This window comes from Lithobates pipiens, unplaced genomic scaffold (assembly GCF_037356315.1).
Source record: "Lithobates pipiens isolate NorthernLeopardFrog02 unplaced genomic scaffold, aLitPip1_a1.2 Scaffold_8, whole genome shotgun sequence".
Taxonomy (NCBI): Eukaryota; Metazoa; Chordata; class Amphibia; order Anura; family Ranidae; genus Lithobates; species Lithobates pipiens.
Window position 1 is genome coordinate 63637229 of NW_027507903.1, and position 22260 is coordinate 63659488.

Consider the following 22260-nt stretch of genomic DNA (forward strand, 5'->3'; position numbering starts at 1 on the left):
TCAACTTCTTTGGTCAACCATGGCAAGGCCAGTTCAGATTGGAACCTGTCCTGTTGAACCGCTGTATGGTCTTGGCCACCTTGCTGCAGCTTAGTTTCAGGGTCTTGGCAATCTCTATAGCCCTGGCCATTTTTATGTACAGCAACAATTCTTTTTTTTCAGATACTCAGAGAGTTCTTTGCCATGAGGTGCCATGTTGAACTTCCAGTGACCAGTATGAGAGAGTGAGAGCGGTAACACCAAATTTAACACACCTCCTCCCTGTTCACACGTGAGACCTTGTAACACTAACGAGTTTCATAGTTTCATAGTTTGTTAGGTTGAATAAAGACACCAGTCCATCCAGTTCAACCTGAGCGAGTGTCTACAATTGTCCCTATCCCTGTACATTGCACACCCACGTCGGTCCCTACTCTCAAGGAGTCCACAATCCAAGGTCCCCATTCATATACTAGGGCCAATTTTGGACAGAAGCCAATTAACCTACCTGCATGTGTGGGAGGAAACTGGAGTACCCGGAGGAAACCCACGCAGGCACAGGGAGAACATGCAAACTCCAGGCAGGTAGTATCATGGTTGGGATACGAACCAGCGACCCTTCTTACTGCTAGGTGAGAGTGCTAACCACTACACCACTGTGCTGCCCCGAGTTACATGACAGTGGGGAAGGAAAATGGCTAATTGGGCACAATTTGGACATTTTCACTTAGGGGTTTACTTTTGTTGCCAGCGGTTTAGACATTAATGGCTGTGTGTTGAGTTATTTTGAGGGGACAGCAAATTTACACTGTTATACAAGCTGTGCACTACTTTACATTGTAGCAAAGTGTAATTTCTTCAATGTTATCACATGAAAAGATATAATAAAATATTTACAAAAAAAATGTGAGGGGTGTACTCACTGAGTGAGATACTGTACTTCTCTACTATAGCACCTTTTTTGGTGGAGCAAAAGTAAATATATGGTAATAATAAAATCAAATGAGTTCTACAGATATTGTGCCTCTGGTATTTTTTATTTGTTATTTTTTTTTATTATTATTTTCAAATATAGGAAAGTACAGGAGTAGAAGTAATCTAAACATCTGCAAAGCTTGGTATAACTTAGACAGGTGTTTTTGGTAGCTTACATACATCAGGAGTGTAAACAGCAAGTAGTACCACTGCTTAGAAGAATAGCACAATAGTCTAAAAATAAACAGACAAAAATACACAAAAAATAAACCCAGCGCTCATTTGAGGAGAGACCCTGGAGGTGTACACAGCTCAAATACATGTGATTAAAAACGTTTCTCAATAAGTGGGACAAAGTCCACAGCAACAGTCTCTAAGATGAAGTGTAAAACGCTAGACGCAGTCTCTGCAATGCAACAAAGTAAAAAAAACACAGCACGTCTGAGTGCAGTATTGATAAACCATTTAATGATAAGTCAGAAGTGAAACTACTCACAAAGGGAGAATAAACACAAGCATGATAGCAATCTTGCAGCAAATTCCGGGAGTGGATTTCCCCTAAACGTTCATGTCTCTAAAGTGCAGCTGACAGCTTGTGTAGGTGGATTCCAGCATTCACAGCCTATGGGAACAGCCACAGCCTGAGGAAGGAGTTAGCATACTCCGAAATCTAGGGTTTGGGATCCAGGCTTCCATTGGAAAGTGGGAGGAGAGTGGCAGAAGGGGAAGAGGGGAGAAACTGAGAGAGGGGATAAGAAAGTGGAAGATAAGGCATAGGAAAAAGGAGGAGGGAGGGAAAAACAAAAAAGGGGCGGGGCAGGGAGTAGTAGTTGGATGATGTGGCCAGTTGTGGTTAGTGTCTCCATCTGAGGGACTTAGGCAGTGACCTCCACATGGAAGGTAACAAAACAATCATGATGGATAGGAATGGGATGGGAGGCCCAGTTTGACTTCCACAAAGGGTATTGTGAAAGCCCTCCATGGCCAAGATTTGACTCCTTTGGCTTCAGCAAGGATATGGGCGAACAGCTTAAACTGATGGGAGATGCATAGTTGGTTTTAGTTTAGAATGGCTTTTGACCATTGGTCAGTCCCACCAGATATGCTTGAAAGCCTTCATTCTGGCAGCCATGGCAGCAGAGTGATGGGCATGTAGGGACCATAAGAGATCTCCTTAAAAGGGATCATGAACCAGCAGTAAAAAAAGTTTGTAGTTGGCTACATCCAAAACGGTGAGGTGGCCCAAATATAGCGGCAATCATCCGCCGTAACAAAGTTTCCTAAATCAGTTTCCCTTTTCAGCATGTATGAAAGAAGTGTTCTCTGAACTGTTATAACAAGCAGACAATACACTGAGGAGATGAGGCAGGGCTTTAGGTGTTGTCTAATAAAGCTTTTTTGTAAGCCGTGAAGAAGCACAAATCCTGCTTGGTGTGTGTTGATGTTAGGGGGACATGTTTAACTTCGGGGTATAATTTAGCTTTATGCTTATTCTAGAGTGTTTGAAGTCTTAAAGACTGTTTTGTTAAGTAAAGATTATGACAGTCATGTATTGAAGGTTGGTTGTAATATAGCTGGCATTAGAATATTTTGTGGCAAGATTAACTTACGAGAAAATTTGGGACTTTCTCATATCCCCATGGAGTGTTTAGTGATGGGGCAAGCAACCAACCTGTAATGTTTTGGGGACAGCCAGGGCAGAATAATAACACACATTCTGGTGCCTCAAATGTTAGACCTGGGTTATATCTGACCCGCTGATTCCAAAAATAGCACATATTTCTCTTATATTCATCGACTGACACAGCTCCTCTCTTTAGACCATTGGGTTGTTACGCCACCTTTAGGCGAGGACTAGGCATAACATGTTAGGTAACAACCCCTCAGCCTGCCTTGCAGCTTCAGTTTTATTTTACCTAGTGAAGGAGAAAGACCTAGGACTGTTGTAAACCATAACCTCTACGGTGCTCAATCTGCAAATATAAAAATATGAGTGCCAATATACACACCTTCTATATGGTTAGAACTATAATACAATTAATAAATTAAACTTTAGAATCCAATGTTTCCGATGTAAAGTTACAATTGGGAGTATAAACACTCTCACTGTATTGGCTAACTTGTGCGCAAGAACACAAATTAAGTAACAGAAGTTGATCAGCAAGAGCTTTTTAAAAACACACAAACTGTATAAATTCGACTATATCTAAAAAAAAATAGAGCTGATGCTGTCTAGCCAATGCAATTTTCTAAATCGGCACTCCAAATAGTGCCAAGAACAGGTGTAAAAAGAAAGTTTTCTGTGTAATCAATATAGAGTTCTTTTTTTTTTAAGTAGGGCAAACAGAAGTGGGGAAAATAGGCAACTGTCTTGTACTACTAGACTAAAAATAGCCGTCAAGGAAGGTTATACATTTTTGATCCAAGTAGGAATGTAGCAGTGTTGTAGCACATAATATAAATAATCTCAGCTAAGGAAACCAAATGTCTTTTGTACAATAATGATAGGAGCATTAGTGGCATATTCTTTGGAATGAATATGAAGGAGGAGAGAGAGCCTGCTGATGTTGTCCCTGACCAGTCTACTGGGTACAAAACCTACCATTGTCCTACCTAGGGTGTGTGGAAGGGTGACACAGCCAAATCAAATGTAAATTAAGTGCATATTGAGGCTGAGGTACACTACAGCTTGCCTGGCTAGTCCAGAAGAGTCCGCTGCACTGTCGGCACAGGAAAGTTTTCCTGTGGTAGTCGGGAGGAGGAGCGAAGTGATCTCACCATCACCTCTCCTTTATACCGTAGATCTCTCCCTCACAAGCACAGAAGAATGCTGTCAGGGCAGCACACAGGAGGAGGGGAGTGATGAGCCCCACCCACATTGCATTGCAGTGCTCTGGCGCTTGTCTGATTGAGGCAGGGATGGTTGTCGGGGGGGGGGGGGGGGGTTTGGAGAAACCCTGGATTGAGGGGGGGGGGAGGTTGGGGAATACATGGATGGACTAGGGGAGGAGGAAAGGCGTGTGTGGAGAGACCCTGGACTTAGGAGATTGGTGTGTGAAGTCATTAAAGCATATTACCCCTTAGGCCCCTCCCATTGTTAATTTGACCACACTTACACTTTGGTGCAGCTGTATTACTAGAGATGTTTTTTTTGGGGGGGGGGGGGGGGGGGTGCAAAAATAATTACTAGCCCTGTGTGCCAGATGTGCTAGGTACGCCATTTAATATTAGAGTTATTCTGTTACTTGTACTTTTCAGCACTTTTATACTACAGTACATAGCAACAAGTTGAAATTATTGATCTTTATAGATGAGACTCTTTTGTGGAATACGTGAACTTTAAGTAGTTGCACACAGTAGTGTACCACTATATTACATACAATTGTATGATCGCTATTGTGTATATATGTGATACCACATATACCATAAATAAAATAGTTACAACAACTCAAACATTTCATGGAGATTTCAGTATATAATAAAACATGCATTATAAATCATATCATGTAATAAGGTCATACCCATAGCGTGTGTTTGTTTAGGTCTACTGTATGTGTGCATTGGGGTTTTTTATTTGTGTAACAACATTGTAGAGGTTTTCCCTTATTGTGATGCCTGTACAAGTTGTAGTGGGGTACGGGCATGTTAAACGCTTATTCATTGGATCACAAATATACCTCAAATTAATGTGTGGTTAGGAAATTATGTGCATGGAGTGTTATGCCTAGTACACGCGATAAGAAAATCAGACAAAAATTACCGCTTTTGGAGCAATCGTGCGATAATCTGATTGTTAGTACACAGCTGTCAAGAGTCGATCATGACTGTACATGCAAGATTATCCGAAGGGACAAGTATGAACATTTTTCTTGTACAATAACAGATTTTCGTGTAAGCTGTATAGTATTTGTACGAAAACAATCGTGTGACCGAGACCACGCATGCTAGGAAACAAAAGAATAAATTACAGTACATTACATCACATAACATCCAAAGTTGTATTCTGTTGTATGAGAGTTTTCATAACTTTAGTAACCTATTGGTTTTTCAATATGGGACTAGCATGCAAAAAACAATCATTCGTATCATATCGAGTGTACTAGGCATTAGGCACACTGTATTTGACTCATTTTAAACACATGGTGGATAGCTGGTATTGATTTAACAGCTGCATAGATGTAACCATAGAAATACTATTGTCAACCATTCATATCAAGTTTTAGTAAAAGTTTCCACGTGTGTAACTAGTATAATGATTTCATATCTTTCTTTGTAGCTTATTCCCGAAATTTCTTCCTTGTCATGGTTTACCACCATTGTGCCTTTAGTTCTTGTACTGACCATCACTGCTGTTAAAGATGCCACTGATGACTATGTAAGTTTTGCCTGTGTTTTTTTGTTATTGTCAGATAATGGCAGTCTTGTTATATAATGCAGTTACTTTTTTTTTTAACTATAATAACATGTTTATACCTTGTGTTGTATCATGCCATTACAAAAGTAAGCCTCCATAAAGTGACTCTAAATTATATGCTTATTTTTCAAAAATAATCAATACTGATCCTTTACTCAATGGACTTGTATCCTATTTTTCATTTCAACTTTTCTTTGTACTTGTTTGAAACGAGCAGTTCGCTTTATTTGCGGGCATATACACTGCTCTAAACATGCTACACATCCCATAGTCCATCTTGGGGACAAGCAAGAGAGGGTGGCTACATTCCTACTAGGGGTCAACCAATATCATTTTTTCAGAACTGATACAGATTTTTCGGCTGCCTTTCAGGTCTATAGCTGATATCAGGTGCCGATATTTTGTACATCACCGTCACCTGACACCAGATTATTATTATTATATTAGTATGCACAATTTATATAGCGCCAACAGTTTACGCAGCGCTTTACAATGTATAGGGGGGACAACACAATTACAGTACAGTTCAACACAAAATGTACAGGAGGGCCCTGCTCGTAGAGCTTACATTCTAAAGGGAGGGGGTGGTACAAAAGGTACAAAAGGTAATAGCTGCATAGAATGATTTGATGGGGGTGCAGATGCAGTATGTCACTTGCCACTGTCACCTGCTACCCAAATGCAGTATGTCGCTTGCCACCATATGCAGTGTTCCACTTGCCGCTGTCATCTGCCACCCAGATGCATAGTTACATAGTTAGGTTGAGAAAAGACACAAGTCCATCTAATTCAACCATAAAAATAAATAAATAAAAATGTATAAGCATAAGCATGTCACTTGCCACTGTCACCTGCCACCCATATGCAGCTTGTCACTACTTACACCACTTCTGGCAGCCTCTCTCCAGCGGCGTCCAAGTGGGTAAACTTCCACATGTAGGCTGGTGGTGAGAGATGATGTAGCTATCTCTGCTTGTCTGCGGCCGCAGCTCTGCCAAGAGCAGCCTTCGCGGCCCCGCTGTAGGGGAAGAACAGAGGTTATGCGAGGCAGGCAGTGAGAGATGATGTCATCTCTCTGCTGCCCGCTGCACCACTGGCAGAGACTGCAGCGAGCGCAGGGGGAGGAGGTCTGAGCAATATCGGTAATATTGGTTCATTTCTCACCGATGCTGAATTTCGGCTGCGCTGCGCTGATAATCGGTTAATCCCTAATTCCTACATACGTGGGGCCATACAGAAGGAATGAAGCCATCCTCTAAACAGTAGCCAAAAGGAGGCTGAGAGTAAGAGAGAGTCCTTTTTGAAATATGAATGCATAATTAATTAGATTTTTTCTTTTTTGAAACCAGAGTTTAGTGTCACTTTTAGCTGAATGTGGTTTGTACAAGTTAGGAATTTGCTTTGTATAGAATTTGTATTTATAATATGCAGAGTTTACATTATACATGTCTTTTTTAATGTTCTGCTTAATTGCATGTCAGTTAAAACTTACTAGAATAGAGTTCAGCTAAACACTTTAAATGTCTGCTATATCCCAATGAAAACAGTGGAAAATGTGTTTTGTGTTGACGCCAATATTGGAAAAGGAGAAATTTTAGAAAGAATGTATGGATTAATATTGTTGGCTTTTTTTCCACCATGCAGAAGTCCAATGAAATTAGTAAAAATCAAAGACTTGTGTAAAGGCAGAGAAAGAACGCCAGTATCCTGTCCAAGTACAGCCTTAGAGCAAGAAGTGTCCACAAACCATTCAACAAATAACAGTATGATTTAGATTCAAAATATTTTAATAATCCCAAAGGAAAATGATATGAAATAAGTAAGTCCAGCGTTATGCACAAATATTTAGAGGGTTTTGCATTGAAAGCTGTAACCTGTAATCCTGATCATCTGCATGGCAAATACCACTGCAGGCAGCCACTGGGTGGCACTGTAGACTTTGCTGTGATCTACAGTAACCAAAGGATAAGGGAATTTGGACAGTGAAAAAGTTGGAAAAAAACTAGTGCTAGTTGTCATCGTTAAAGGTCTTAGACTGTATTATTTTTCCTCACTCCATAGAATATAATGTAAATAAAATTAAAAAAAAGGGAGAAAAAAATATATATACACACCCAAATGTTGTTTCACCACATTCAAATTATACATTGCAAAAAATTGTAGAAACTCCATTGAATATCCAGTTGACATTTGTTATGCATGCAAGCCACAAAATAATGATTATGCTTTCCATTGGTGGAGAAATCAATACAGACATTTATTAAGTCCCCCAAAAATGACAAAAACGGTTTGTGCGAGTATGCAACCTTAAGTACTCCCAGGAAGGTCTCATTATCTGCTAATAAGGCTTCATACACATGGCTGTACAGGGGCTATACAATGTGCAGAGCTTGGGTAATAACTTTCATTGGGCATGCATCTGCTGCATTGGCGTCCCAGGAGAGTGATTACATAGACTCTAAATGCTGTATGGTTCCTGTATGGGCAAGTGCATGAAGGCCAAGAGTGGCTATATATAATAGAAGGGAGCCCTGTAAACTGTATGCAGGTACTAGTCATTTAAAATGGATGTTTTTCTAAATTGCAGTTCCGTCATAAGACTGATAATCAAGTTAACAATCGGCAGTCTCAGGTTCTTCTCAGTGGCAGGTGAGAATAACAAACTTACTATTGTACAACAGTTTGTGTAATGCATTTTAAAGCTGTGGCTGTTTCTGTGCAAGTGACCAGGTGGAACCAATATGATATAAACGAGAAGTCTCCCCACTGGCATAATACAAAGACACGGCAGAGAGGATTTCCCCATCATGCCCCAAATCTGCATTTTACCGCAGCTCACTACAACACATCTCCCGGCTGCATTGCTGTGTAAACAGGGCACAACGAAAAACTTTTTTTTTTCACTGCGCTCCAGAGGTGACCCTTGGGCCCCTTTCACACTGATGTGGTGTGATTGGACCATACCACAGGTGTAGCTCAATGTACCTGCGAGTTTGGTGCAGGTTATCTGCCATTTCCCATTTAGTTCTGTTATGTCCCATGAATTTGATGCACTTTCAGAAAGTGCACCAAAAGTCCTGCATGCAAGTGTTTTGGTGTGCTTTCAGAAAGTGCACCAAAACCACAGGACATAATTGAACTCTATGGAAATGAGCAGCTAACCAGCACCAAAACCACAGGTACACCACAATACAATCGCGGAGTGGTCAAACTGTGCCACATCAGTGTAAAAGGGGCCTTAAATCCTTGATATTACTGTAATGCAGCTGGACTGTACATACAGTAAAAACTATTATGGAGCCTTTACCTTTTTTTTCTAAACTGGTTCAGTGCCTTGAAAAAGTATTCACACCCCTTGAAATGTTCCACATTTTGTCATGTTACAACCAAAAATTATAAATATATTCTATTGGGCTTTTATGTGACAGACCAACACAAAGTAACATAATTGTGAAGTGGAAGAAAATGTTTTTCAATTTCTTTTCCAAATAATTATCTTAAAAGTGTGGCGTGCTTTTGTATTCAGCCCCCTTTACTTTGATACTCATAACCTAAATCTAGTGGAAACAATTGCCTTCAGAAGGGACCTAATTAGTAAATAGAGTCCATCTGTGTGTAATTTAATCTCATCATAAATACAGCTGTTCTGTGAAGCCATCAGAGGTTTTTTGGAGAATTTTAGTGAACAAACAGCATCGTGAAGGCCATGGAACACACCAGGCAGGTCAAGAATAAAGTTGTGGAGACGTTTAAAGCAGGTTTTGGTTATTAAAAAATATCCCAATCTTTGAACATTTCACGGAGCACTGTTCAATCCATCATCCGAAAATGGAAAGAGTATGACACAACTGCAAACCTACCAAGACCTAACCATACCCCTAAACTGACAGGCCGGGCAAGGAGAGCATTAATCAGAGAAACAGCCAAGAGGCCCATGGTAACTCTGGAGGAGCTGCAGAGATCCACAGCTCAGGTGGGAGAATCTGTCCCCAGGACAACTATTAGTCGTACACTCCACACATCTGGCTTTTATGGAAGAGTGGCAAGAAGAAAGCCATTTTTGAAAGAGAGCCCTAAGAAGTCCCATTTGCAGTTTGTGAGAAGCCATGTGGGGGACACAGCAAACATGTTGAAGCAGGTGCTCTGGTCAGATGAGACCAAAATTTTACTTTATGGCCTGAAAGAAAAATGCTATATGTGTCTGAAAACTAAGGAGAGAGACAGACAGGAATCGCCAACCTGAGTGTAGTAGTTAGATGCACTGTTTATTGCAGGGTTTAAAAAACACTCACATAAGCAATTAAAATAAATGAAAAAATAAAAAAATATATAATGTTGCGCTAAATATATGTGAATGCTGTGATGCAATCAAAATTAAAAAGGAATCTAAAAAGATGAATGTGCGTAAATCCTATGAAAAAATTGTGAACTATCCCGTGCTGAAATCACACTAAAAATTGAAAAGTAGATCTGTAACACTTCTGTCGCTGTTTAAAAAGACAATGTTGGAATGTTTTTGGTTGTTACGACTTGACATGATTCACTTGTCATCGATGATATACCCATGTTATTTGTATTCTAATCTGCAAATAAACTTTACCTTTAATGAAAAAAAAATAAAAAAATATTGAAAAGTAGACTCATATTATATAAATTATTCAGAAAGGACAAACAAAGTGATACAAATGTGCAAAAAGTCACAAAAAAATGTTCAATCTTTCTCTCTGGTTTAAATAGCGTTTCCAAATCCTGAACTGTTATGGCTTCCCGGTAACACAAATAGGTTGGACTGTTACCGCAGCTGATGGACTCCCAACATACGGAGTCAGTAAAGCCGGCAGAAATAACCCTCTGCAGGGATCAGCGTGTCTCTCCCAGGTGTGCGCTCCGCTACGGTCCCTCAAGCCGACCGATATCCTCGTGTACGAACAGCCCGGAAATTCCCGAACGTGGCCGATACCTTCCGGAAAAAGCCGATCCTCCTCACTTCAGCTTTGATCGTACTGAGAGGATGGGCAGGTACCAATCTCTCTCGGTTTCCAAGTTGGAAACCGGGAGAGATTGGTCGGCTAACCTGCCCATCCTCTCAGTACGATCAGAGATGAAGTGAGGAGGATCGGCTTTTTCCGGAAGGTATCAGCCACGTTGTATTTTTTTGTATCACTTTATTTGTCCTTAGTGAATAATTTATATAATATTTTTAGTGTGATTTCAGCACGGGATAGTTCACAATTTTTTTCATAGGATTTATGCACATTCATCTTTTTCGAATCATTTTTAATTTTGATTGCATCTGAGCATTCACATATATTTAGCGCAACATTATATATTTTTTCATTTTGATTCCATATTGATATTTGATGGTGTTTTAGTTGCAGCTTTGTTCTTTTTTTCTCCTAGTGCCATATTATTTTATTTTATATAATTAAAATAAATGCTCATCTGTGCTTCGTAAGGCTCCTCTGGTCCATCTCGCAGTCATCATGATGTATGCAGGGGCCGCGGGTGTTGTTGATGCTGTCTGCAGGCTGGATGGCGTCCCTGGTTCCAGGAAGAACCACAGGACCGGATATGACGTCACTAGAGACAGAGAGAGATGGCGAGACAGCACAGGGCAAAAAGAAAAGGCTGGCTATGCGATCGTATGCATCTGCTTCTCAAGGCTATCTGAAAACTAACACTGCACGTTACCCTGAACACATCACCCCCACTGTGAAACACTGTGGCAGCAGCATCATGTTGTGGCGATGCTTTTATTCAGAAGGGTTCGGGAAGCTGGTCAGAGTTGATGGGACAATGGATGGAGCCAAATAAAGGGCAATCTTAGTAGAAAACCTGTTAAAGTCTGCAAAAGTCTTGACTGTTGCAGAGGTTCACCTTCCAGCAAGACCTTAAACATACAACCAGAGCTACAATGGAATGGTTTAGATCAGGGATATGCAATTAGCGGACCTCCAGCTGTTGCAGGACTACAAGTCCCATGAGGCATAACAAGACTCTGACAGCCACAAGCATGATACCCAAAGGCAGAGGCATGATGGGACTTGTAGTTTTGCAACAGCTGGGGGTCCGCTAATTGCATATGCCTGGTTTAGATCAAAGTATATTCATGTGTTAGAATGGCCCAGACAAAGTCCAGACCTAAATCCAATTGAAAAGCTGTGGCAAAACTTGAAAATGGCTGTTCACAGATGCTCTACATCCAATCTGACAGAGCTTGAGCTATTTTGCAATATAAGAATGGTCAAAAATGTCTCTCTCCTAGATGTGTAAAGCTGGTAGAGACATACTTAAAAAGACTTGCAGCTGTAATTGCAAAGAAAGGTGAGTCTACAAAATATTGTCTAAGGGGGCACGCCACACTTTTCAGATATTTATTTGTAAAAAAATGTTGAAAACCATTTATCATTTTCCTTCCACTTCACAATTATGCACCACTTTGTGTTGGTCTATTACATAAAATCCCAATAAAATAAATTTTATGTTTTTGGTTGTAACATGGCAAAATGCGGAAAATTTTAAGCGGTATGAATACTTTTTCAAGACACTTTGTGCTGCAGTAAGGGCTAGATTACCCTAATAGCACATAGGAGAGTTGGACTGTTCTGTTCGCACACAAAGCAGCATCCCAGCTCTCCAGCATTCTGACATGCCTACCTGATGCTGCTGAAATCAGCGGTGCTCTCACTCCTTAGAGGGGGTGGACATATTGGACTACTGGAGAGCCCAACCACTGCTTTGTGTGAGAGAGCAGTGGTCCAACTATCCTATGTGCTGCTACCACAGAGTAGTTTAACTCTTACATATAACAAACTGCCAAAGCAACTTATAAGCAACAAACGTATAGTTGGCTTTTCACATTAAAACAGAGTAAAAGCAAAGAATATTATCAAAGAATTTGCAACATTCATTCTCTTAAGCACTGTTTGAACGCCCACTGACCGTATGTCCTAGGAACAGTAAGAGATGACAACCAATCCCTTATGTTTGGCTGATATATTTTATTGAGTCATTTAATTCACTTCTATTTCATTTGTGTCAAGGTGTGGGGGTGTGGGGAAGACAAGGTTTGGGGAGCAGTCAACTGAAAAATAGTTAAAGAAAAAGGAATGCATAAATGTCACCTTAGTTTGAATAACTAATTTCACATAACAGCAAAATATGTTACTTCAGAATCCTCCTGGGGAAGGAAACCTGTAATTGGAGCTTTTTTACAAACCATTTTATTGGGTTCACACTGTATTATTATTATTATTATTATTATACAGGTTTTTTATAGTGCCAACAGTTTGCTTTACAACATGAGGGCAGACATTACAGTTACATTACAATTTGGTACAAGAGGAATCAGAGGGCCCTGCTCGTTAGAGCTTACAATCTAAAAAGGGAGGGTCAGTTGATACAAAAGGTAATAGCTGTGGGGGAGGAGCTGATGGAGGAAGTAAAACAGTGTTAGTTAGAAGCAGGATAGGCTTCTTTGAAGAGAAGGGTTTTCAAGGATCGTCTAAAGATGGATAGATTAGGAGACAGTCGGACAGATTAGGGTAGGGAGTTCCAAAGGATGTATGTTTTCAAGTTGGAAAGGTGATAGAGAGAATATACAGAGCTATCAATTATTGCATCCTTCAAGATAGGTTCTTCTCTCATTTGTGAGAATGCATTACAGGTATGTTTATTTTTACAAGTGATAGCAAGAGGTTCTGGGTCAGCCCTTCTGTATTTAAATCCCAACCGCAGCCAAAAGTCTTTCCTTTTTAGTAGATTGGAGCGGGGTTATGACCTGTCAACTTTTTAATACTTGTATATATAGTCCATGAAATGCACCAGGCTTTGAATTATAACACGAATTCACAGAAGGATGACACAAAAGAGCCAATGCATTTATGGAGCCAAACCTCTCCCTCTTCACCAGGGCTACAAAAAGTATAAATATAAGCAATATAAATATGAACACCCAAATGAATATCCAAACAATCAATATGAATACACAGATAAATATTGTAGAATAAATTCAGTTTGTAAACCCAAAATCTTATCATTCATTTGACTTAATAAAAACATCATATAAGAACGAAATCTCAAATTAAATAGGACCAGATTTAGATAAGGATGAACTCTATTATAGCACGTATCATAAAAAACATCACTTTTTGCTCAGGTGATGGGTAACAGACGGACTAGGAAGTGAAGGTCAATATCTGCAAACAGGAACATAGACAACATTTAAAAGAGAAGCATGGGTTTCTCTTTTTTTTCAGTTTTATACTTGCCTAGCTGGATGCAGCATCGGCCTTATGGCTGCATCTGTCCCCTGATGACTCTGCACTGAAAACCGAGCGATCGAACACCGCAGATCACTCGGGTTTCAGAGCTCCGTAAGCAGAGATCTGTAGAGTTACAGCTCTCTGCTCATCTCCCTACGCGCTCATTGGAGCACTGAGCTGCTGTGGAGGGGCGGGAGCGGCCCTCTCAGGTTCTCAGTGGCTCGCTGAGAGGCTGAGACGGATGTCAGTCCATTGTCGGGATGACGTGGTGCCTGGACTGATATCTGTGACGGCCCATTCTCTGCTGAAACCAGGTGACGGGAGTGCAAAACTAATTGCACTCCTGTAAGCCATAGGTGAAGTACAGCCAAACGAGCTTTGGCTGGACTTCTCCTTTAATGTTATGGTAGCAGTGCAGCCGTAATGAGGCCTCATGCACACTGGACGTTATAAAAACACCAGTAGCATTCGCTGTAGAAAGCTGTAGCTGTAACTGTAGAATAAGTTTTTTTGTGCTTTTGCCATAGCGTTTATTTTATATTTTAAGCAAGACTATACTCCCACAAAAGCTTATGGCTCAAAAATCCTGATAACAGCTGAATAGCCAATTTTTTTGGTGTATTTAAGCTTTCATCAGAGTTGGAACATTTTTACAGCTGAAAAATTCCTCTCAAAATCCACTAGTTGGGGTTTTTCGAGCCAGAAAACGCCCCTTCCAAAAACCGCTGATAACAGTCCATAAAAGAGTCCAGTGTAAATGAGGCTTCGGAGTTAAGGATTCTCCAATATTTAGGTACCTATTTGTGCTATACCCACACAGATATGGATAAATGGATTATCTATTTTGAGCTTGGCACATTCCTGCATTCCCTCATCTCTTACTCTTTTTCAACAAAAAGCTAGTTCCACATTCACAATCCTGGGGTGCACTGCTAAGGAAATGTGTTATACACTCACTGGACTTGAACAGGATTTAAATCTGTGTGTTGGAAATGCTATTTGTGATATATTTGAATTCCTCTTCTCACTTATTGACACTGCTTGATCCCTGTATTATGAAACTGGCTGGGTATAAGGCTACCTACAGGAGAAGGATGTTAGGTACAAGTAAAAAAGTACTAGGGAGTGGCCCAATCTGGTGGCCAAAGCCCCATGACTTCCAAAAGACTCAGGTTAATGTGGCTGCATTGATGGAAACTAGCTTTGGACACTATAAAAGAAGATTCTGTATATATGTGTACCCAGTGGTCCGTCAAATGTCAATGCTTTGTTCCTGTGTGTGTAAATATCTGCTTCTCGGCCTATCCCACTTGGCTAGCATATTCTGCTGTTGCGGGAAAAAATACTGTATTACTATTAAGTACTGGTTCACATATATGTGATGCGGGAACCAGCGCGATTCCAGTGCAGGTTTCTGCATCGCATGTCACCTGCCAGCGGTTCACACTGCCATCTGCTATGGGTGTCTATTCAAAGTTAATGACAAACCCATATCAGATCACAGTGCGAACTGCCAAATGATGCAGGAATCAGATTGCATAGGTGTGAACACCCATGCATTTCCGATTCCAGTGCAGACCAAAAAAAGGGTCCTACATAATTTTGGTGCGAATGCAATGCAAATTCAACCATACAATCTATATGGCTGAATTTGCATTGCACAGACATCTCATTTGATCTGCACAGCAGTGCGGTGCGACTCACATGCGATGTCTAAAATCGCACAAGTGTGAACCCAGCCTTAGCGAATTATGTGGTAACTCTATGCAGATTACATTGTCGCCAGTGGAATCTCATAGACCATACCAAATCAGTTTGAAATATGCAGCCCAAACACTTGAGCTGTAACATTTAGCAGAGAAGAAGATTGGCTCTATTTTATTATCTATCAGTATTCGTACATTCTCTCTTTTTTATTTGTTTTATTACTTGGCTTATTTTGCTGTTTTCCAGTAAACAATTGTATCCACTGTAATAAGAGTTTGACGGTGATTAAAAGAAATAATTGCTGGGATTAAGCAGTGTTTTCACAGTAGAAACAATAATCAAATTGCTTTGTTACCCTTAATCTATTTTGATTCATTCATAATAAGCAAAAGAAATTGGGAAAGATCGGTCTGAGTTTCCTTACCTCCTACAAAAATGATCATAAATAAAACTTAGATACTCCATCTCCATAGTTAGCATCATTTCTACAAGTCCAAAAAATAATTTACCAATGAACAATTGAATGATAAATGAACACTCTGGGTGAGGCAATTATGCATTTAATGTCATATCTCCTACTTTTTGGGACTTCCAAAATATTCTATATAATCATTTTATCAGTGTCTACTCTTTTTGCTGTAACTGCAATCCTTTTAAACCAGCCAATTTCTGTCAATTATTATCTCTTTCCCAGTCTGTACAACCCTTTTTGTTAGTGTAAGGAGTCCCCACCTCCCCTTGTAACATACACTAATAATGAAGCAGTTGAGGACATTAGGTGTGCGGCATACATAAAAAGTAGACAGCCTGTACATAATCATTCCTTATCCCTGTCTTCCTGCTTGCACACCACCTGCCAATTTTACTGAGTAATACACAGCTGGTGTAGCTGCTGACAAAAACAGAGTTTTTGAACAATGTTTATAAATACTGTTTAGAAGCATGATTCAGGGCTTGTTTCCACCACAACTTCTCTGTTCCAAATGCATTTTTGCATACCCATTTAAACACCTTTTTTGATGCCTTTTCAATGCATTCCAGTGCGTTCCCCCCCCCCCCCCTTTTTGGTACTTGAAAAAAAAAATCGTTATTTTCATTAAAACGGTTGTATACTTAAATTTTACACTTTTACCTACAGGAAAGCCTATAATAAGGCTTACTTGTAGGTAAAATTAATATCTCCTAAACCTATATGGTTTAGGATACATTCCCTATGAATGCAGCCGCTGACGTCAGCAGGCGCATGCGCTCTGAATGCCCTTGCCGGGAAGAAAACTCCTGCTCGCGTGGAGTGAAGTCATCACAGCTCCGTCTACTCACAGCACCGGAGTCGCGAACCCGGAAGACACGCCGAGGGCACCGATACGGGGGCTTCGTTCTGAGATAAGTATTTGATAACGAGCTAGCTCATTATACCTTTGCCTTACAGGATTTGTTTTTTTTCCTTTTTTTTTTTTTATGTGTGGGTTTACTACTGCTTTAAGTGCATTCCTGTGTGTTTACATGCTTTTTAATGCACGCCTAGCAAAACAAAATGCAGCGGATTGTACTTTTGTTGAAAGCACTGGAACTGACCTCACTGGGGTGAATTGGGGACATATAAATACATGGCAAACACTGTAAATGCATTCTGGATGCAGTTTAAAAATGCACTGGAAAGTGTTTGGTGGGAACCAGCCATCAGAAATTCAAAGTAATCCTACTATTATTTTTTAATAATAATATAATAGATGAGCATCTTAAATAATATGTTGATCAATGGGTGACCTTTAATCAGGATCACTTGTAATTTTAAAGCAAGTAAAAAACAACTATTTTAGATAAAATGTGTTGCTTTTTAAAAGAAAAGTAAGGGAATATTATTTTTTTTTAAATTATACATACCTAGGTGGATGCAGCATCGGTCCCTCGTTGGCTCTAACACTGAGAACCGAGCGATCAAACACCGCCAGTGTGCAGGGGGTGGGAGCAGCAGGCTTAGGCTCTTAGCAGCTAGGTCCAGGCATGTGGGTGGATCCTGGTCCGGCTCAGTGATGTCAGCCGACAGCGGGCTTCAGCCTGCTGTTGGCTGAAAATGGGTCACATGAGTGCATAATGAACTACACTCCTGTGATCCACAGAAGTACAGCCAAATGAGCTTTGGCTGTACTTCTCCTTTAACCACTTGAGGTCCAGGCCATAGCCAAATGACGGCTACAGCACGGACCTCAATTTCTGGGAGGCCGTCATAGGACGCCCTCCTCTGTGCATGCTCCCTGCACGTGCCCTGCTCACTGAGACTCGGGTGATCACCAATGGCAGCTGATCACATGATGTAAACAAAAGCTCGGTAATCACCGGCTTATGTTAAAGGGACATCAGTCCCGAAGAAGAAAGGGACACAGGCACCTCATCTGTGCCAATCAGTACCCCCTGCCAGTGTCACCTGTTATTACCACCTGCCAGTGCCACCTATCAACGCCCATAAGTGCCACCTTTCAATGCCCACAAGTGCCACCTATCAATGCTCACCAGTGTAAGCAATCAGTGCCCATTATTGCCACCCATCAGTGCCCATCGCTGCCACCTATCGGTGCCCATCACTGCCGCCCCATCAGTGTACATCAATGAAGGAGAAAAATTGCCTGTTTGCAAAATCTTATGACAAAATATAATTTTGTGGGGAAAAAATGATAAAAATGTAATTTGGGTACAGTGTTGTATGACCACACATTTGTCATTCAAAGTGCATCAGTGCTGAAAGCTGAAAATTGGTCTGGACAGGAGGGGGGTTTAAGTGCCCAGTAAGCAAGTGGTTAAGCCTTTATTAACCCTTAAGGATAAACAGCCTTGTTTAACACATTTCCCGTTCCTCCCTTGGCTATTTTGTACTATTTTTTTATTTTATTTATTTTTTAAATTAAGCCATGAACATTTGAACGTCTTTTGAAAAGTTTGAACATTTGAAAAGTTTGTGTTTGTTTTGTTGGTAATCATTTTTTTTTTGTGTTGAATTAAAAATGCTCACAATTTAAATAGAGAGCATTTGCTTTGAAAAAAACTTTGCATTGCTTTGTCATAGAAATGTCATTTTAGTATCACTTTAAAATGGAAAATTCTAAAATGTATTTTTTTTTCTACAGTTCTACTATATTTTTAAACATACTCTGATAAAAGTGGGAAAATATGTTTTTAAAATAATTTACTGTATAAAATGCAGGCACCTGTTTGTAGTTTTAAAATGTTTCTTATGATGAATCTGCTTAAATCTCTCATAGCAACTGATTGCCTTTTTCCTGAGTCTGGAACAGTGACTGGACAGCAGAGGGAATGTTTAGCTCCTTTTTTTAATTTTTCCAGGTTATCTAAATGTCTGTTATTTGCAGAGCTCAACAGCTCAAGCTAAAATAGCTCACGGTCAAGTAATTGATTTTAAATGATAGAGACAGAATATCAACCAAAAATCCAGAAATAATACAAATGTTATAAATTGAGTTACAATTCAGTGAGTAAAATAAGTATTTGATCCCCAAGTAAAACATGACTTAGTACTTGGTGGAGAAACCCTTGTTGGCAAGCACAGAGGTAAGACATTTGGTTACTAGGTTTTCACACATCTCAGGAGGGATTTTGGTCCACTCTTCTCTACAGATGTTCTCTAAATCCATAAGGTTTCTTAGCTGCCTCTTGGCAACTCGAAGTTTCAGCTCCCTCCATACATTTTCTATAGGATTAAGGTCTGGAGACTAGCTAGGCCACTCCATGACCTTAATTTGATTCTCCTTGAGCCACTCCTTTGTTGCCTTGGTGGTATGTTTTGGGTCATTGCCATGCTGGAAGACCCATCCATGACCCATCTTCAGTGTTCTGGCTGAGGGAAGAAGGTTCTCATCCAAGATTTTACAACACATTGGCCCCTCAATGCGGCAAAGTCAGCCTGTACTTTAAGCAGAGAAACAGCCATAAATCATGATGTTTCCACCTTCATGCTTGACTGTAGGGATGGTGTTCTTAGGGTCAGCTTTTTTCTTCCTTCAAACAGGGCGAGTCGAGGAAATGCCAAAGTGCTCAATTTTGGTCTCATCTGACCACAGCACTTTCTCCCAATACTTCTCGGAATCATTTAGATGTTCATTGGCATGACATTGACTGTACATGTGCCTTCTTGAGGAGGGGAAAAAAAGATTACAGCGCACACATACAAAAATTACATTTATCCTGCAAGGCTAGTTAAAAACACCTGATCATATTTAAAAAAATACAAGGGTTTGGTCACACTATATGGTTGTATAGTGCTAGGCCCACTTGCTGCGATAAAGTACCCCCAATTTGTGGGTCCTACACTATCCATAGAATGGAAGATCCTGCTTCTCTGAACCATGGGAGCATACACTCCTCTAAATGGGAGAATTTCAAAGACTATAACACAGGTAGACACTAATAAGAGGCAATGATTTGGGGGGGGGGGGGTGCTCCAGCCCGAAGGGCATACACTAGACAGAGATTTGGGTGCACACCCTAAAAAACTCATATGCATAACAGATGGTGCTGCCATAAGACCGAAAAAAAAAAAAAAAGATTACAGCGCACACATACAACATTTATCCTGCAAGGCTAGTAAAAAACCCCTGAACATATTAAAAAAATACGGGGGTTTGGTCACACTATCTGGTCATATAGTACTAAGCCCACTTATTGTGACAAAGTACCCCAAATTATGTACATATGTCATTTTTGTATGTGTGCTCTGTAATCTTTATTTTTTTTTTCAGTCTGTATGGTCTTATGGCAGCACCATCCCTTATGCATTTTTTAGGGTGTGCCCCCCAAATCTTTGTTTGTCTTTGTTCTTCTTGAGGAGAGGGCCTCACCTTGTTTGGAGAAAAAAAATGCTGACTGTGACCCTAAGAACACCATCCCTAAAGTCAAGCATGGAGGTGGAAACATTATGCTTTGGGGCTGTTTCTCTGCTAAAGGTACAAACTGACTTTGCCGCATTGAGGATGGGGCCATGTATTGTAAAATCTTGGATGAGAACCTTCTTCCCTCAGCCAGAACACTGAAGATAGGTCGTGGCTGGGTCTTTCAGCATGACAATGACCCAAAAAATACCACCAAGGCATCAAAGGAGTGGCTCAAGAAGAAGCTCATTAAGGTCTTGGAGTGGTTTAGCCAGTCTCCAGACCTTCATCCTATAGAAAATTTATGGAGGGAGCTGAAACTTCGAACTGCCAAGCGACAGCCAAGAAACCTTAAGGATTTAGAGAAGTTCTGTAAATTAAAGTGGACCAAAATCCCTCCTGAGATGTGTGCAAACCTGGTCACCAACTACAAGAAACGTCTGACCTCTGTGCTTGCCATCAAGGGTTTCTCCACCACATACTAAGTCGTGTTTTACTTGGGAAATACTTATGAAATACTTATTTAACTCAATGAACTGCAGCTCTATTTATAACATTTGTATCGTGTTTTTTTTTCTGGAATTTTGGTTGATATTCTGTCTTTTTCATATCAAATAAAATACCTATGATAAAAATTATAGTCCCCTTAATTTCTTTGTAAGTGGGCAAACTTACAAAATCTGCAGGGGATCAAATAATTATTTTCCCAACTGTAAAACATCAGCCCATCTAAACTTTTTTCATCAAATTCCCCCTCCGTGGACATTGTAAAACAATACTTTCTCCACTAAACAAACTTTCAGGAATATATAAAATACAATAAAATATTAAATCTAAACCTGAACCCAGCGCTCCTATTTGCTCAGCTGAACTTGCATGCTCTGACCAATTAGCACGACGAGAATCCAAAGACAATACTAACCAATGTGGTTGACCTTACGAATCAAACACTAACAGCGCTCTGTTGTACAATCTGAGTGGTAACTCAGATATCTAACGTGTTTACAATCAAACAAGCTCTTATTACAACCATGTGAAACACATAACAAACATGACTATCATTTTATAATATAAAAGAGTCCTTCAGGCAGAGAGATGTGTGGATAGAGCCATATCTACACCTTGCACCCTCCCAGGGAGAAAGTTCCTGGTCTGTGAGGCAAGGTCCTCTGCAATGAGAATCTTCTCTGAGGTCTCTCCTGATTGCGGTTAGCTGTGACAAGCCTCCATTCAGCCAACAGGACATTGTGCTAGATAGTGGAGGAGTAAGGAGCATTGAAGAATCAACCATACTGAAAGACCCAGTTTATACAGGTCCATTTGCAGAGGTGTTCTGGTAAGCGGCCATCTATGTGGGCACACAGATTGGCGGAAACAGTGATGTGTAGGACAGTCATCTACTGCTTTTGAAACATAACCGCACGGGGAAGATGTGGCTCTATCCACACGTCTCTCTGCCTGAAGGACTCTTTTATATTATAAAATGATAGTCATGTTTGTAATGTGTTTCACATGGTTTTAATAAGAGCTTGTTTGATTGTAAACACGTTAGATATCTGAGTTACTACTCAGATTGTACAACAGAGCGCTGTTAGCCCGTGTACACACGGTCGGAGATTCCGACAACCAAATCCGTCGCATTTTGTCCGAAACTGTTGCATACACACGGTCGGACAAAGTTGTCGGAAAATCCGATCTTTCAGAACGTGATGACGTAATTTCATTACGATGAGACTACGTTCAGGCTAGTAGCCAATAGCTTTGATGTAGGAATTTGATCTGAGCATGCGTGGCACTTTGTCCGATCGGAATTCTCTACACATGATCGGAGTATGTCCGATCGGAGCATTTTGTCGGAAAATATTTCCGACAAGTTGGAAAAGTTGGTCCGATGGAAACAGTCCGATGCAGACCACACACAGTCGGAATATCCGACAAAACGTCAGATCGGACACATTCCGTCGGAAATCTCCGATCGTGTGTACAAGGGCTTAGTGTTTGATTGGTAGGGTCAACCACATTGGTTAGTATAATACTTTCT

At 40.4% G+C, this 22260-nt stretch overlaps 1 protein-coding gene across 2 annotated transcripts in view; it reads left to right on the top strand.

Annotated features, from left to right (window-relative positions):
- The window catches only part of ATP8B4 (ATPase phospholipid transporting 8B4 (putative)), a 531442-nt gene that overhangs the window by 163524 nt on the left and 345658 nt on the right, over positions 1-22260 (top strand). For both annotated transcript variants that reach the window (XM_077470822.1, XM_077470823.1), the window contains exons 6-7: positions 5231-5329; positions 7956-8017. In XM_077470822.1, the coding sequence (XP_077326948.1) occupies positions 5231-5329; positions 7956-8017 (161 nt within the window). The remainder of the gene's footprint in view (positions 1-5230; positions 5330-7955; positions 8018-22260) is intronic.